The sequence below is a fragment of the Girardinichthys multiradiatus genome, chromosome 7 (genome assembly GCF_021462225.1).
Source record: "Girardinichthys multiradiatus isolate DD_20200921_A chromosome 7, DD_fGirMul_XY1, whole genome shotgun sequence".
NCBI lineage: Eukaryota > Metazoa > Chordata > Actinopteri > Cyprinodontiformes > Goodeidae > Girardinichthys > Girardinichthys multiradiatus.
The window spans coordinates 37,306,470-37,323,989 of NC_061800.1; the positions used below are offsets into that span (position 1 = coordinate 37,306,470).

A 17,520-nucleotide genomic window follows, 5' to 3' on the forward strand; every position below is an offset into this window, starting at 1 on the left:
GACAAAGCTATTATTGTAAGTAACTTTTTGTGCCTTCTTTGTTTTTGTTTTTTTCCAAAGAAAGTACTCCTGGCCCAGCACTTCTGTTTCCAAATGTGTTTTTCCTGGATAGAGTCATTAACAGAGTTGTACATTTTTGTACAACTCTTGTTTTTCTTTCCAATACAATTTAGTTCTAACCAAGTTCTTCTTTCTCTCTTTTCTAGACAGAGCCCAGTTCACAGTACCCTTCTTTTTCTATTACTCCTAGCTTAAGGTTTCTGTGTTTTTTTCTGTTTGCTTGTTTTTGTATCTGTCAAGCCCTAGATGGCTGAGGCAAATCGCTATTACTGAGTTTGATTCTGCTGAAGTGACTTGTTCCTTTTTACTGTCATCATGTGCTTTGCTTAGGATGAGAGATTGACTCAAAATCAAACACTGGGTGCGATCGTCTGGGCTTTACTAGAGAGATCAATTTTTACTAACTAGCATTATATAATCAAACACATTTGTTTCATAAATAGATTGTATTTAACTGGAGGTTAATCGATCACTGTGATCATACTGGAAGAAACTGGACTGATTTCAACTGAATTAGGACTGCATTTGATTCCGTTTATTAGATATGAAAAGGCCCTGTTTGTCTTGTAAAGTGGCTTTAGATTATATTTTCTGTGACTTGTATACATAAACTAAATAACGCCAAATTAAATAGTGGTTATTAAAGGAATAACAGCAATGTCAAACAGTTCGAATATGTTTACACAACATGTCAAATTGTAAAAGCAGCCAGTCACACAGAAACAGGACCAGTAGCATCACTGATGTTTAAAACACCTTGCATTTGTCAAACAGTTATCTTCAACAACACATTCCTTAGTAACGGAAAGCTGCAGGAGTAAAACTTATTATTTTATGTAAGGTCTCAGAATATGATAAAATACAGTTTGTACAGTGGATGATATAAGTGATTTTTTTATGTATATGAATGTATATGAATTATGTACTCAATTGACAACCTTGCGTCTGCATTGCAACATTAGAAGTAATGTATTTTGACTGGTATGGTTATAGTAAATTATATTTGAAATTTCACCACTTCAATCAATATATATGAAGCTGAAATAGATAAATTATCTCTCTCTTTTGTGTAGGTCTAAGAAAGAGAGTTCACAGTCACGAAAGAGGCAGTTAAAGACAACAAAATAAATCTCCGGCAGCAAGGTTCAAAGTTGTGGAAAGCTACAAATGAGAAATAGAAAAAAATGTAATGACCTTGAACCACACTGAGCATTTTAAACCGAGCTGTGACTTCATTGGTTTTTGACAACTGAGATTTTTTTTTTCAAAGAAAAGCCATTAAGTATTCTTAAAAAGAAACAGGAAGGAGGAGTGCTGCTCCTGCATATAGACATTCATATTCTTTATGAATTCCACAAAATAGGTTTTTCTCTAGCAGGTTAAAAAAAATGAAATGACAAAAATCCTTGAAAAACCTTAGTTTTCATAGTAAAAAAACATTTAAATTATCTTAACCAGTAACAACAGTACAGTAAATGTCATTTTGTCATGTCTTCAATGTTTGTCTATATGTCAGAACAGTGTGCTGCATAATTAGCATTGCAAGGTTACTGCTTAAACAGTTCCCAAATGTTCAAATGCGCTGGCTGCATCTGGTGATGTTTATTTTATACCCTTTAGAACCTCATACAACCTTATATAACCCAGATGCATAAAAACCTGCTTTTATGTACTGAAACCAACCCAAAGAAAGGACAAAAACTAGCAGACAGATGGGCAGGACTATGCATACACAACACCATGTGTGGGTGAAAGAGACTGTTTACTGTAGGTTTAGGATTTAGCAATAGTTAAACTTTCCCTTCTTGATGGAATTTAAAACCAAGATGCAATTGTTTTTTTTTTCATCTCCATAAAAGTAAACTATGAAGTGTATCATAACAGTAAAACTATAGCACAGGAAAACAAGAGATTATAGTGGTGTTTGAATCTTAATGTAGTCTAAGTTGCAGTTCATCTGTAGTTTCCACCTGCATCTCTTCAGTATTCTACTGCTTTGAAAATGTTAAAATCATTCACACCATCAAAAATACAGTTCTGCTCTTAAGTTTATTTATAGTCACTATAGGCATAACCTTCATAAATGAATGGCTTTTAATGATGCATTTGAACAATTGTTTTTTCAGGGTGAAATGACCAAACAGCAGTACAAGAGCTCAGTGGATTGTCTCCTTTTCCCACAAGGTCAAACATACAGGTCAAAAAAGATACATACATCCCAAATGACATAAATTTCCCAAGTTACATCTTTACCACACATTTCTACTTTCTAATTTCTGCTTCTACTATACTTCTGAATGCATCTTTAAAAACATAATTTATAAAGTTAATTTTAATGGTTTGGTTCCATTGCAAAATCCAAAGATTCCATTAAAAAAAACAGTTTTGATGTGTGTTTGAGATAATGTTTCATCTGGAACGCCTAGTTGTATAAGTGTCAGCCATCAAACCTTTTAAAATGGAAAATGCTGGAACAGTAGGGTCGCTGTAGACAGTGAATGGTCTGAGAGGGTTACAACCAAGAAAGAAGCACCTGCTCAAATATCAGCATCTTCAATTTCACCTGAAATTTGTGGCAACACACATAGACAAGTCAAATGCCTTCTGAAGGGATTTTTCTGATCAGAGGAGACAAAGATTGAGCCATTTGTAAGAGGTGTGCTTGGACGATATAAGGTAAGGCTTTAAAACCAAAAAAATCCCTATACAAACTGTCAAGCATAGTGGTGGTGGCATGCTGATTGCCTGTTTTAATGCCTGGTGGTACTGGTGCACGCTACAAAGTAGGTGAAATAAAGGAGATGGATGACTTCCTCCTAAATCAATAACTTGATGGTTGAAATATGGGTGTTACAACCAGAAAAGATTCCAAGTACACATTAGAACTGATTTTGTAATGGATAAAACAGGCTAACATTAAGCTTCTAAAATAGGGCTGACCTCAACACATTTAAAAATGTATAGACTTTGTTGAAAGTCCATTTCAGCGCAAGGAAATTAACAGATTTAAAGAAGACCCACCATTTCTAAAAAAAAAAAGAATATTGGTAAAATATTCATCAAAAATAATTACAGAACATCTGTGATGGCTACAAAAATCACCATTAGTGTGGGTGTATGTACTGTATATATTTCTGCCTGCATATACCATGTTGACACTGTGTGAATAAGAGACAATCCACAAAACATTTAAACCTAGGCACCTAATACTAGTTTCTAAAACCACTGATGTTTTAGGTTGTATTACCATTCCACTCGAAAAAATAACAGCTCAGACAAATAAACAAATGTCCAAAATTATTGTGACATTCAAGCTGTTGACAAGTGTAAAAAACCTTTTAGCAGAACTCTATTTGTCGGTGGATAATAGATTTCTTCAATCCAAATTCACAAAATATCAGTTTCACAGATGGATGGATAGACCAGTAAACAGACAGAATTCATCTGAAAACTTACAGGCCATATGCAGAATTGATGTCCAGACTGGTGATTTGCTGTGGTGGCTCACCATCTACCCACAGGAGCTGGATGACCAGGTCTGACTGATAGCCAGGAGGGACCCGTACCATTTTGTCCCTCACCCTAAAACAAATTTAAGAGAGACAGCTGGTTTAGCCTCACAATACTGAAAGAAGGGAAATTACACTCAACGCTTATTTATTTCTGTTACAAAAATAGTTTCAGTTTCAATCGTGTCTTATATTTATGTCTTTGCATGTTGAAAAGCCACTGGAATAGTGTCTGTGTAATACTGTATATTCAGCTTTAATGGAATTAACTTTAAAAGTAAGTCTATGTACTCATGCTTTATGTTTGTCGGTTTGGTTCAACTCTCCAGACGCTCTCCTTACAGATAACCAGTGCTTGTTCAAACATTCTATTTTTGACTGGTCTGTTTTTATTACATATTTCCTCTCATGATGTTTTGTATCTGCAATGTGTGAGCCAAGATCTTACTTGAGGCAGGGGATGCTGTCTTTAGCACCGTCTGGCGTTCTGCTGCCAGGGCTAACCGCGTGTTGGTGGTGGGGTTGGGGCGAGTAGGAGCCTTGCTCTGAGAAGCAGGGATTGTTTTCATTCTCAGATGGAGTGATAATATCCTCTGGCTCACACTGCAAGCGCACTTCTAAGGACTAGAAATGACAGTAGTGCAGAAATATGAATGAATCGGCAGTACCTACAACTATAACTACAGGTTTCAATCAAGGCTAGTAATTTCAGAAGCCAGAGGTAGCGTAAAAATGCACAAGACTTAAATTATCTGCAGGGCAACATTTAACTAGTTTGTGATCATGGTTATTCAGATTCCCATTTTTACTCACCACTATCTGAGTGTTGGCTTCATATTTGCTGAAGCGATACAGAATAATGTGAGCTGAGATGCCGACCACACAGAAGATGCGACTATGAGGGCACCAGCTAACCATCTGAACAGCAAATGGGTCTTCCTCCCCCAGCTCAGCAGCCCGGCCATCACCTGGCTTCGGTTTCTCAAACACTTTGGAGGTCTTCAGCTTGTACAACATCTGTAGCGTGACTTGAAAAAACAAATTTGAAGAACACACTGAATTTTTTTTCCTCCTTGGTGAGACCCTATTTTTATACACTATTTTATGTCTGTTTCTGTTAATTGCTTTGATATAACTCCAGGCAATGTGCCTAATTAGCTGAGCAGCTTTCCCTATTGTGAGGGTGCCATTCATTTGCTTTAGTGTCCTCTCTTTCAAGCCTGTGGTGAAATGGAAGTTACTCAATAGGGAACTTATATTGTTTATTGGATTGTGGTGTTGTGTCCCAGCCATGAATAAAAACAAGGAAATTTTATAAAATTTAAGGTAACATAAGCATCATGACTGCACAACAGTGGCGTTTCACAAGGAATCTGAGATGAAAACAGTATTTCAGAACTGTTTTTCTTTTTTTCTGTGCCACTAGTGATTTCAACTCACAATAAGGAACACAAAGATGGCAATTAGAGAAGTTTATTGGCAAATGATTATTTCTATTGCGCGCGGACCCCGGAGGAATACATGAACGCTGAGAATATTAGGAGCTTGAAAGAACATTTTAGGCTTAGGATTAGAGATGTCTTCCCCCTGGGATCCAACTGGTGGTGGGGTGAAGGCCAGAGGAGGTGAGGAGACCGGGAGGAGATTGGAAGGAAGATGGCGGAGGTGGGGTGGAAGAGGGTCGAGCTTGGCTGAAGAGCAGGAGGGCTCCATGACTGGCAGTCCTTATAAGTGAAGCGTCAAAGGGTGATTGGCTGAAGAGGCATGCGGATTTGACGCTGATTGGATGAAGGGGAGACGCATGGAGGAGTCATTGGATGGAGCAGGTGGTGAGAGTGAGTCTTTCAGTCTGAATTTTCGTCAAGACTCCATTTTTCCAAAGTAGGCAGAGAAGAAGTAGGGTGGAGAGAGTCGGAAGACATGCACTTGTCCCGGGGTCGGGACTCGACCTCTGGACGGCTGTGTCAAGGACTGAGGCCTCGGTATATGAGTCGCACGCTCTACCACTATGCCATGTGCCGTGCCACAATATTTCTGAACTGTTTCTAAAATGACAAGGAAAATATTAGAAAAGGGACTTACATGCAGATGCATCCCAAAACTTTATTGAACCATCGGCATGTCTAAACAAAAAGAAAAAAAAGGTGTTACTTTCTTTCAGCAGAAATCTTTCAACAAATGTAAATCTTAAAGTCTCATTTTGTATTTCAGCACCACAAATTACCACCCCTAAAAGCACCTTAGCAGTTACCACTTCAGCACTAACTAAACCTCTCTAAATTAGTTCCTCATTAATATTTTGTAAATTGCAGCTGCCTTTAAATTTGCAGCAAAGCTATTTGTATTCTTTTAGATGAGAAGTAAAAATGTAATTCAGAGGTTCCACTGATGCAAGATGTAGCTATGATCTAAGATTTTAAGATTTTTCACACTGTGCTCTTCACAGAAAATATCTCCATATCCGCATCAAAGACTCGACTGGGCTGACATTTAGCAGCAAACACCACACTGTGAGCAAGCCTAACAAGTTAACATGTCTGTCAGCCCTGAAAAAAAGCATTGTGAGCATCGTTGTTTCCTCTTGAGCTTGACCTGGACCCAGTTCACACGTGTAAAATAAATACAATAAAAAATCATTACATGTAAAAGTTCATGTAAAGTTACGTGTTTAGATTTATTTTATTTGTGATGTGAGCTACCAGACAACCCGAAAATTTTCTTATTCTGTATATATTTTATTCATTATTTCAGACTTACCCTGTAATGATGATTTCTGGATAAGTGTGGGAGCCTAATGTCCACGTTCCGCCACCAACTGGCCACTCCTTAATACAGAGAAAAATAGTTTTAAAATCTGTTTACAACATAATTTCATTGTTGACCCCCATGTTCCTGAGGTTAATTTTATTAAGTTCTCCTAATACCATTTGACAAAAAATGCATACTTTCACTATTTAATCCAAAACTGAGCTGATTAAAATTACACAGATCTTGATGACAATCCAGAACTTTTCCTCAAGTTTGGGTAGCAATTATGTTATAGAGCTAAATTAATTTGTCTGACTTGTGAAAAGGCTGGAAACACAAAGAAATCAGAACCAAATTGTTCCAAAGCACAAGCACACTATAACATCGGTCCTCCTTTTGCAACAGAATAGAGTGAGTAATTCTCAGATCATAACAAAGTCTGATTTTCCTGCCAAAAATAAGAGTTATGAGTAACCCAAAGAAAAGCCAAATGGACGGAAATAACTGTTTGATTAATTTCCTATAATAACTAGAGATGCCCTGAGAAAGCTTGAACCGGCTGATTGGAATTACAAAAATCGGATCTTTTCCATTCAGTTACAGAACTGTTCACTCTTTGGTGTGGACGTTGTTAGTGCGGTAAAAAGTTTCAAAGTTAGCTAGATTTAGTATCAGATAGTAGGTTATTTAACTATCCATTATTTACACACAGAGACTCCAGTTTATAGCTCCTAATGAAAACCACTGTTAATCACAAAGAGGCTAAAGACAGTTTAACATTTTAATTTTAATTAATTAAAAATAATACCCTGTTTTAAAAGGACTCCTCCCTCAAACACGGTGTGAAGTCACATCTGCTCTTAACATAAATAATTATTAACCAGTCATGGCAGTAAAGCTTCCACGATATACATTGAATTCTCTTTATATAGACCTTCTGCTACAGGAGAAGCTCTCCCAGCTGAGTGTGCCCGACTCCACCTGCAGGTGGATCACTGACTTCCTGTCTGACAGGAAGCAGCGCGTGAGGCTGGGGAAGCACGTCTCTGACTCCCTGACCATCAGCACCGGTTCCCCCCAAGGCTGTGTTCTCTCTCCTCTGCTCTTCTCCCTGTACACCAACAGCTGCACCTCCAGTCACCAGTCTGTCAAGCTTCTGAAGTTTGCGGACGACACCACCCTGATCGGACTCATCTCTGATGGTGACGAGTCCGCGTACAGATGGGAGGTGGACCATCTGTTGGACTGGTGCAGCCAGAACAACCTTGAGCTCAACGTTCTAAAGACAGTGGAGATGGTTGTGGACTTCAGGCAGAACCCAGCCCCACCTGCCCCCATCACCCACTGTGAATCCGCAATTGACACTGTGGAATATTTCCGCTTCCTGGGAACCATCATCTCCCAGGATCTCAAGTGGGAGCCAAACATCAGCTCCCTCATCAAGAAAGCCCAGCAGAGGATGTTCTTCCTGCGGCAGCTGAAGAAATTCAACCTGCCAAAGACTATGATGATGCACTTCTACACAGCCATCATTGAGTCCATCCTCACCTCCTCCATCACCATCTGGTACGCCGCTGCTACAGCCAAGGATAAGGGCAGGCTGCAGCGTGTCATTTGGTCTGCTGAGAAGGTGATTGGCTGCAGTCTACAGTCGCTCCAGGAACTGTACACCTCCAGGACCCTGAAGCGGGCAGGGAAGATTCTGGCTGATCCCTCCCACCCTGGTCACAGACTCTTTGAGACTCTCCCCTCTGGCAGGAGGCTGCGGTCCATCCGGACCAAAACCTCACGCCACAAGAACAGTTTTTTCCCATCTGCCACCAGCCTGGTTAACAAAGCCCGGAAACCACCCTGACACTCTCCCTTCCCCCCCACACCCCCCCTGTTTTTGCTGACAGGACACCCGTAACTTGTAACTCTATGCGTTACATTAACGCTCAGCTTGGTCTCCTGCTTTACTTGCACAATGATCACCTGCACTGTTGTATTGCTCTTGCATCTTATACTGCTCTATATTTACTCTCACTCACTTAAAACTGTGCACATATATTTATATTATATTGTAGATATGTTTATACTGTTTAATTTGTATTGTATTGCACCGACTACGCCAAAACAAATTCCTTGCATGTCCAAAAACGTACTTGGCAATAAAGCTTTTCTGATTCTGATTCTGATTCTGATTAAAGAGATCTCAAAGCTAAAAACAAAAATACAAACAAAATAAGACAGAGATCTTTCTTAATTGTGCTTTATTAATAATAAACCCTCTGCACCTTATGACTATAGCCAGTCTTCTTGTGTTTAGCTCCTATTGAGTAGAGAATAGGGATAATGTCTGGTGGACAATCTGCAAAATAAGCTGTGCAGGTAACCGGAGACTCATGGATGTCCATGGGATATGGGTTCTCAAACACAGGAAAGCTGCAAGACACAAGAATAATGAGTCATATCATTATATAAAAAGACATAAAATAAAATTCTAACACCAATAAAATAGGGTAAAATAAAATATAAAATAAGCATATCAGCTACTTTAATTTTAAGATCTCAAAGCGTTTTGTCAGCAGTACAAATTCATTTATAGGATATTTTACTTAAAAGTTTCCTTTACAATGACTAAAATTATACTAGTAACCATGCAATAGAATGTGTCTGACAAATTAACTTGTATTAGCTGTGGGTCAGCTTAAACACAAGTTACTGCTGATCAATGAGAATGTGTGATACAATCTGGATGTGCTACCACTACAGCCATCAGGAGACATTTATATCTGACTGCTGTAATTATGAAATCTAATTTACTGAGCAAGCCAATTTATACTGAAGTGTTGATCTACTATTCAAAAGTACTCTAAGGGTTTAGGTGTTAATCTGTTAACATTTTTCATCAGCAGCTTTTGTCTTCATATCACCCTTTAGAGGTTAATTAACCCAGGAGGTAGAGTTTTCACCCTGAAAGCAAAGTCATTGGATAATAATATCTGAGGCCACATTCACAATTATTATTATCTTAAAACTATTAAAGTTATAGTACAAAGTGTTTCCATTGAAGTAAAAAATCTGCATAAAAAAAACATTTTGATAGACTGATGGACTGATTGACTTGTCTGAAAGGGATAAGGACCTTTCCTTTGTTTTGCAGCGCAGATTTACTTCAAATATTTATGCTTTCGTTTTCTTTTCTTTAGGCAAATGACAAAACCAGATTTGTAAACTGATGGTGCATACTTTACTTTCCTTTGGGAGATGATGCTTTGTGATCTCCCATGTCAAAAAAAAAAAAAAAATAGATAAAAGGATGATGCAATTCTCTCACCTTGTGTTGTCACATCACTCTCACCAGGCAGCAAATGTTGGGGAAGGGGGTGTCTTTCCTGTGTGTGAAACACCTACTTGCTTTGTGTCAGATCCACCACAATCAAGTCCTTCTCCAGAAGCACGACCACTGCATAAGGCTCCTGGACTTCTGTAAGGCATCAATTCAAACCAAATGAGACTATTTAGATCCAAATAGTCTTTTTAAATAAGTTTTAGGATAACATTAAAGTATGTACCACAAACATTATGGCAGCAGAGAAAAAAATCCTACATAAAACATTTGAGCCATTAGGAAAATATGATTAAAGAGCAAATATAAACTAGTTTATAAATAGATTGCTCTATTTAGATAAAAAAAAATGCTTTGATAAATAATTTATGGAAATTCTGCTGTACTGAATTACATTTACCTCTGAAGTCAGAAATTATGTCAAACAAATGTAACTGCACTCAAATTCCAAGTTTGAATACCATTGGGATTGTCAAGTAGAAATGCTCAGTGAGCAGGCTAACTACTATAAGCAGTGCAGGCTAATAATGTTTCAAACTATCAACAAGTTTTTATTTTATAGTAGTCAGTTTTTTTGTGTTTTACTTTACTGCAGCTATGACTTTATTACTGCAGCTTTTACCATGTTTGTAAAAACACGGGGGCCAAACTGGGTTTTGAGTTCAAGATTTGTTGGAAATATTCAACTTATTTGGAAATTAGACTTCACAGGGCCTTTTTGTTGACTATTACAACTTAGAAATGTTTATTGTTTTTTTTATGACATACCAAACCAAACTGACATGGTCCTATTTCTGCTGTATTACTGTTTTAAAATGTTTGGTGGTGGTATGGTGGCACATTCATAGTACTGAGGTAAAAAAAAAAACATCTATACAATCCTTGCTCTGGCTTTTAGGGTATTCTTTTACACCCATTCTTCTGTGGCCTTTGACTCAGATTTTACTTACTTTCACCCATTTTTTTATTTCAAAATCCTACCCCAAATGCTGGGTCTAAACGAAAACCCAACTTTGTTGTGTTAAATTAATACAGGTCTGGACCGGTCCACATTTGACCCAGGACAGGATTAGCCAAATAGCCCCAACTGGTTGTTTTACGGTACCAGTTGTTATAGTATATGGAGATGTCTAATGTTGAACAGGTAATGTCCCAAGGCTTTATAAAGATTATTTAACAACATCTTTTGGCTGCCAGTAAACTCTTTCCTTATGGTTTTAAAACTTCTGAATAGAGACAAAGGAAAGTTAAAGTTACAACCTACGTACGCACCATTGTTGTACGGAGTATCGCAGAGGACCATGAACTCTACAATAGGGTGGTCCATTTCTAGAACGGTGATGGCCTTGCCGTGCATGATGGTTAAAGTTGGTCGTCGTCCTGCCTTGTCATACGAAAGACCACCAGAGAAGATAACAAAAGGCTCACTGTTGAGAAGAAGAATTTAAATTTAGTAACTTCTCTCTGTCTGTTTTAGCAGAAGCCCAGAATAACAATCCAGGAAATTATTGTATGAATTATGCATAAATAGATTACATTAAATAGATTTAATTTCAAAGTGAGACACATCAGAGTTATAGAAATCAATATTTATTCATCAGGCAATCAGAGCTAGTGTAAAAGAACAAACCTGTTCCTTGAGGTCTTGTACTCCACTTTGAGTATAGGTTTGCATGACTCCTTCCTCCCATCCTTCTGTATCTTTCCTAAATGAATCCAAAAAGCAAAAGAGAGATCAAGAGAACATTTTACAGATTTTCGATTTCATTTTCTCAAAAGTGTTATTCCCTGAGCAGATTGTAAGAACAATCCAGAATAGCCTAAATAACGTAAGTTGTATTTTATTACCGAGCATAAAGGTATTCATTTTGTTGACCTTTTTCAATGCTTTAGTTGAGCTTTCTCAGTATTGCTGTTTGCACTGTTTCACATTCACAATCCTGTCCTCTGCTGTTGTGAGGATAACACATGGTATCTCAGCTTGAAGGATGTGAGGCCTAGGGTTATATTTCATGCGCGCACAATGCTGAACAAAAGCAAATACTTTGTGAAAAAATGAAAGTAAGAGAATCTCTACAGTGTGAAATATATCAATTAGAATACGCTGATGTGGACGTAACGGCAAATTTCCCGCTGAGCAAGACCTGAATTAAATGATTATATTCCTATTGATTTACTATACTTTTAATTTAGAATATTTAAGTCACAATTCCAACATTCTGAAATTATTAAAGCAGTTGGAAATGGGTGTCAAAAAAGTTCCCAAACCCATCTAGTCAGACATTTTGGTGGAAAGTGTATTTCTTGTTCTTTACTCAATGTTCTGAATGTTAAGTTTAAAATGTCTTTATTTTAGTAGATAGGAGACATGTCATGCAGCTTCTGACACTCACAAATTTATCAGCTCAGTTTACAAATTCCTTGGTGTGGATTGTACCAATTGGGATGTCCCTCACTAATTTTGGTAATTATGTCCTAAATGCTGACACAAAAGTGCTAAAAACAGTTCAGTATGCCAATTTATAAAATAATTAGGTAATTATATACAGTTTGCTAATATACTGCTATGATTAATGCTATTTAGAAATGTTAAAGTGTTTAAAAAGCCTAAAATAAAAAGTCCAGGAAGCTTGAAAGTAAAGTAAAACCAGATAAATAATCTTGTCAAAAATGTCTTGTAAAAGAACTATACATTTTGATGCATTTTATTTCATTTCAGAGTTATGGTACATTTAAATTTGGTTTCATCAAAAATAAAAACAGTGGAAGTATCTAATTTTGAATTTAGGTTTATTCACCATCATCACCACATCTTGAATTGAAACTTGTATTCTGACTTCCAGTTGGCCACCTCTCTGCTTGCCAGATCCTTATCAGGAAACCTACAGTCTGCTGGCCCTCAGCTGGAACCAGTCCTGGAGCAAACCTTCAGGAGGTCTGTCAGAAAAAAAGAAAGGCTCCAGGCAATGTGTTCTCTTGTAGCATTGCTCTCTCCCTGGAATTTACTTTAGCTTTCTCTTATTGGGTGTTTTCCTGTAGCCACTAGGACCCAATTACCTAAGTGTCTTTCCTACGGTTCCACGCAGAGCCTTCATCCTTTGCATTGCTTAGCAATGACAGAACAAATTCCCAAAGAATGTAAGAGCCTGTTGAACTGTAGCTCCACACCAAAGAATTTTAGCCCAGAGCACACTTTCACTGTACCTTAACCCTGTCTACATTGTGAGTCCACTTAAATTTCTCCCTACTCTCCACGTGCCTTCAAGCCCAGATTGGTGAGGTCCAAAGCTGTCAGGTCATTCACAATCTTGAGTGTCAGGACTCTCCAGGATAATTCCTAAGAGTCCCTAAATCTTTGGTCTGCTTGTCCTGAGTGCTTCTCTGATCATCAACCTCATTATTCTCTACAGAGACCTTAACAGTTAGACATGCATTTTACCAGACAATTGCCTTCTTTGCCTATGTAGATATTTATTTGCTTCGGTAAAATCCAAGAGTGCATTGTCTTGACTTGAAAGTCTGTCTACAAACCAGGCAGACTTAACTGGACTGATGTTTGGAGGAATAATTTCTGCTCATGCTGTGTCTCTGTTTTCTGACTGTAAGTGTTTAGGTTTCTTCTACTTGGACTACTTGGAATATTCATACTGCTATTCCTTTAGACAGATTATAGAGAATTGTTGATGCAGAAATGTACTTTAATTTCCATGACTATGTGGAACTTCTGTCTCTCAGGGTGGACAGTTAAAATTGTCAGCCTGGTCCATTTTCATGTGATTGATACATACTGAGAGATATAAAGAGATAAAATAAGATACATTTTAGATACTGGAATTCAAGAATATCCATCTTCTGTTTACATTCTCACAAACATCTTTCTCTTCTGCCTCAACATTCTGTAATTTCACATCTCACAGTGAGGAGACAGAAATCTGTCAAGGTCAAGACGCCCTGCCAGTAAACTAACAAAACCAGTAAAGGAAATTTGAAACAAGAGAATACATTTGAAATCATCTAAGCGCAATATGGAAATCATTCAGCTGAACCACTGCTGAAGATTTTACAGCGATTATATTTCTCAGGTTTTTCTTTCTTTTTTTGAGTATGTAGAAATTAGTCTGGTTGAATAACTGAGAGTTTAAGGCTAATTTCTTTCTTTCACTCACATGCTTAACCACACACACATGTGAGCACACACCACAACATAATAATGACCTAAAAGGGGCATTTGCAATATGATGACATTATTTAAATACTCATCACCAAAATGTTCCATTGTGCCTCCATCTGAGCACCTTCTTTCACAAGCTTGATGTGTCCCCCTTATGGCTTGTGCCAAACTGCAAATAAGACTTTTAATGCTTTTCTTCCAACAATGGCTTTCGTCTTGTCATAAAGGACAGATTTGTTAAGTACACGACTAATAAGTCCATCAACAGATTCTCCCACTTGAGCTATGGATCTGCACAGTTTCTCCAGAGATACCGTAGCTCTCTTGGCTGTTCCTCTGATTAATGCTATTCCTGCCAGATCTATTAGGATCTATTGGGAGATTAGCAGGTGTACTCTAAATTATTGAGGCCTTCACAGCAGTACTAAAACCTAGCTTAAATCACACACAGCCAGACTGCGGTTACCAGTAGGTTGACCTGAGAACCTAATTGGTTGCACATTAATTTATTATGGGTACTGCTGTTAACTGTGCTGAATGAACTGCATAGTCACATAAAATTTTCTCTTTTTTATTTGTAAAAATGTTAGAAAACCATGTGTCGTTTATCTTCCACTTCACAACTGTGCACTTTTTTGTGTTGGTCTATCACAAATGATCTTCAAAAAATATAATGACTTATGTGATAAAATTTTAAAAAAATAAAGAAATACTTTTTCAAAACGCAGTACACAGGTAACTACCAGGTGACATGGTCTTCTGGATTTCCAGAGAGTGCATATCTCACCATGAGGAAAGGTGACCTGGAATGGCTTGGTTGTGTTTCTGAGGTTCCATAGCGTCAGGCTGCCATCTGAGTGACTGCACATAAACTGTTTCCCTTCGTGATGCCAACTGACTGAATGGATAGCCTGTACCAACCAGACGTAAGAGTGAAAAACAATTATTAAAAGGAAATTTGGCTGAGGAACACAAACAATACACACATTTGAATGCAAAAAATTACAAATTCCTAAATAAGGCAAATTTATTCCTAACCTTAATTGTAAAAAAACAAATAGCAGTTTCTTTGAAAAGCATTGTTTTTACAATGAGATAGCAGATTATACTATATTTGCTTACATTTATCAACTCTTGTATATCTGAACGCTTTAATTTAATAATAATATTTGTATTGAAATTTAGACTTGATAAAATTGCATGATATAGTTTTGTTTTAATATATAACAAAGTGAATGCTTGTATTCTTCACTACTCTCTGGGTCTTCACCTATTCCATCTGAAGAGACTGTGCAAGCTTTAAAAGGGCAACTTCAAGGCAGCTTGGCTAGAGCATTTCAGAGCCTTCCAATTACGACTCTTTGAGGAAATAATAACTGGATGGCGACTGCCTTGTTGAAAACAATAAACGTGATGCTGCTCACACATCATAATTGTGCTCCACTTTGTTGACTTTCGAAAAATTGGCAGGTTAAAATTGTTTTACTAATACTAGGAAAAATAAAATATTAAAACAGACTAGAGGCTTTTAAGTCAGTAATGGCAATCTGTCTGAGCAAACTATCAAGAAAGGGAAATCTGTGTAGGTTACTAATATTACTTTTCTGTTGCAACTTGTTTAAAAGGCCACATGATTTATCATTTTTGCTATTAGTTACTATTTCTAAAAAAACAAACAAAAGTAAATAATATGAGAATCTGTGACATTTTCTGTGCAGAAGCTGCCTTTCATTTTTTAAATCTCTTTAGAAATAAAATTCCACATGACTTCAGTAACAATCACTATGTTAAGGTAAGGTAAGGTAAGTTTATTTATATAGCGCTTTTCAGTAATGAGACACTCGAAGCGCGGTACATAAAATTACAATACAATCACAAAGAAAAAAAACCCACAGATACAGACACAGAAAAACTAATCAAATGATACTACAATCCTTCTAAGAAATCTAAAAATCTATGGATCCTTCTGAGAAATCAAAAAATCTATGGCCAATATTACAATGATACAGATAACATTAACAATCCTTTGGGTTTTACTGGTAAGAGCTGGTTCTAAACCAATCTTTCAAAAGAGGTAATTATATCATTAAGTCCTCTATGTAGGGGAAAGCATCTTGTGCTAAGAGAGAATGATCCTTGGTTTCGCTGGTATAATGCAGTTGTAGTCCCATAATAACAGTCATTTGCATCCATTGAAATTTAACTAAGCAATCAGTGAGTTCTAACTAAGGACGCTAAGTCACTGGTGTAAAAACAGCTTTTGTTCAAATTTGTAAGAAACTAGCATTTTCCTTTCACTGGTAAATCTAAAAATCTATGAAAAGTAGAAGAAATTAAGAAATGAAATCCACATTTAGGTAAAAAAAAATAAGGAGCATGGGAAAGCAACACACATAAGGAAAGGGGCATGGTGGACTCGTGAGGGTGCCAATATTTAAGTATGATCATGTGTGCAAAGAATTAGACTGTCAACACTGACGAAGGTGCCATTGTCCTTGAAGAAGAGATGGAAGTTTTATCAAACGGCCATACAGTTCAGTGCACAGATGAGGGGGGTTGCTGGGGCAGAGCGTCGTATTCACAGAACATCCAGGAGAAATGTTTTGATAAGAATTCTGCGAAGGCCGTATCGGGGTGCCTGAATTAGACAAACAATAAATGTTTTGTTTCAGGCTGGCTGTGATTTTCCGCCTGCCTTCAAAGTCTAACTGATATTTCTCAATTTCAAATCCAAATAGCCAAATTTCTGGTACATTCAGTGGATCCTGAACAAACAACTTTCTCCAAGATTAAGTCATATCACCTTTGAGTCCGGAACACGCAGCCAGCATGCGATTCTGTTCAAGGATCGTGTCCAGCTTGCGATTCTGCTCTCTTAACATATCAGTCTGAGTGCTGAGAGCTCTAATGATCCCTTCAAACATCTAGGCAGCTTTGATGTGCCTTGAACAGCGACTAATGTCTTACAAATGTTTCGATAAGCCACGTAACCGCCTACTCCAAAAAGCAGAAATCCTGTTATCAGAAATCCAATTATGTACAAATTTTCCACATCCTCGACTGACATTGTTGTCTTCCACTGCTGCCAGGAATCCATTGCTTATCCGGAGAAGAACGTCCCGTCTGGACAAGAGGGTTCCCCTTTACCCTGTCTTCCAGTCAAGAAAATTTGATCGATTACGTTGAGAGACCAGCTGACCAAATCCATAATGAAAATTAGGAGGATATGCGAACAGAGGCTCTAAGAAAAACATAGACAAAAAGCTGAAGCAGGGCAAAAAATGGGGGAGGATCAAGGAGAGAGTGGAAAAGCGTCTGACCCCACCGAGAGCAGAAGGAGAAAAGCAAAAAGTTAAGCCAAGGAATAGCGCTTACCTCATCATAGTAGATTCTGAAGTCAGCCTTCTTGGCCCGGAGGTCCCACTGAACAATGGTTCCACCCTCAAATCCTATAAGCAACTGCACAGAGGAGTTAGAAGAAATAGAAAACAAAATCATAAAACTTTCATGGGCATATTTCTACCTATTTTGGCTAGAAAACCTATAACTCTTGATAGAATATCCCAATCAACCTTTTGAGCTGTTTTTTTAAGCAGAAAGGTAATTTTAAATAGAACTTCTATGTTGCATTAAGAGCCTGTGGAGACAGGCCATTTTAAATACTTGTGCACAACCATATATAGAGTCATTGCATGTTGCAT

General features: G+C 37.6%; 1 protein-coding gene across 5 annotated transcripts in view; it reads right to left on the reverse strand.

Annotated features, from left to right (window-relative positions):
• stxbp5l (syntaxin binding protein 5L) overlaps positions 1-17,520 on the reverse strand; it is a 196,962-nt gene that overhangs the window by 63,017 nt on the left and 116,425 nt on the right. For all 5 annotated transcript variants that reach the window (XM_047369993.1, XM_047369994.1, XM_047369995.1 and 2 more), the window contains exons 7-17: positions 17,195-17,278; positions 14,607-14,730; positions 11,279-11,354; positions 10,921-11,075; positions 9,714-9,786; positions 8,594-8,741; positions 6,327-6,394; positions 5,652-5,692; positions 4,383-4,597; positions 4,018-4,193; positions 3,517-3,642 (exon numbers count right to left, since the gene is read on the reverse strand). In XM_047369993.1, the coding sequence (XP_047225949.1) occupies positions 3,517-3,642; positions 4,018-4,193; positions 4,383-4,597; positions 5,652-5,692; positions 6,327-6,394; positions 8,594-8,741; positions 9,714-9,786; positions 10,921-11,075; positions 11,279-11,354; positions 14,607-14,730; positions 17,195-17,278 (1,286 nt within the window). The remainder of the gene's footprint in view (positions 1-3,516; positions 3,643-4,017; positions 4,194-4,382; positions 4,598-5,651; positions 5,693-6,326; positions 6,395-8,593; positions 8,742-9,713; positions 9,787-10,920; positions 11,076-11,278; positions 11,355-14,606; positions 14,731-17,194; positions 17,279-17,520) is intronic.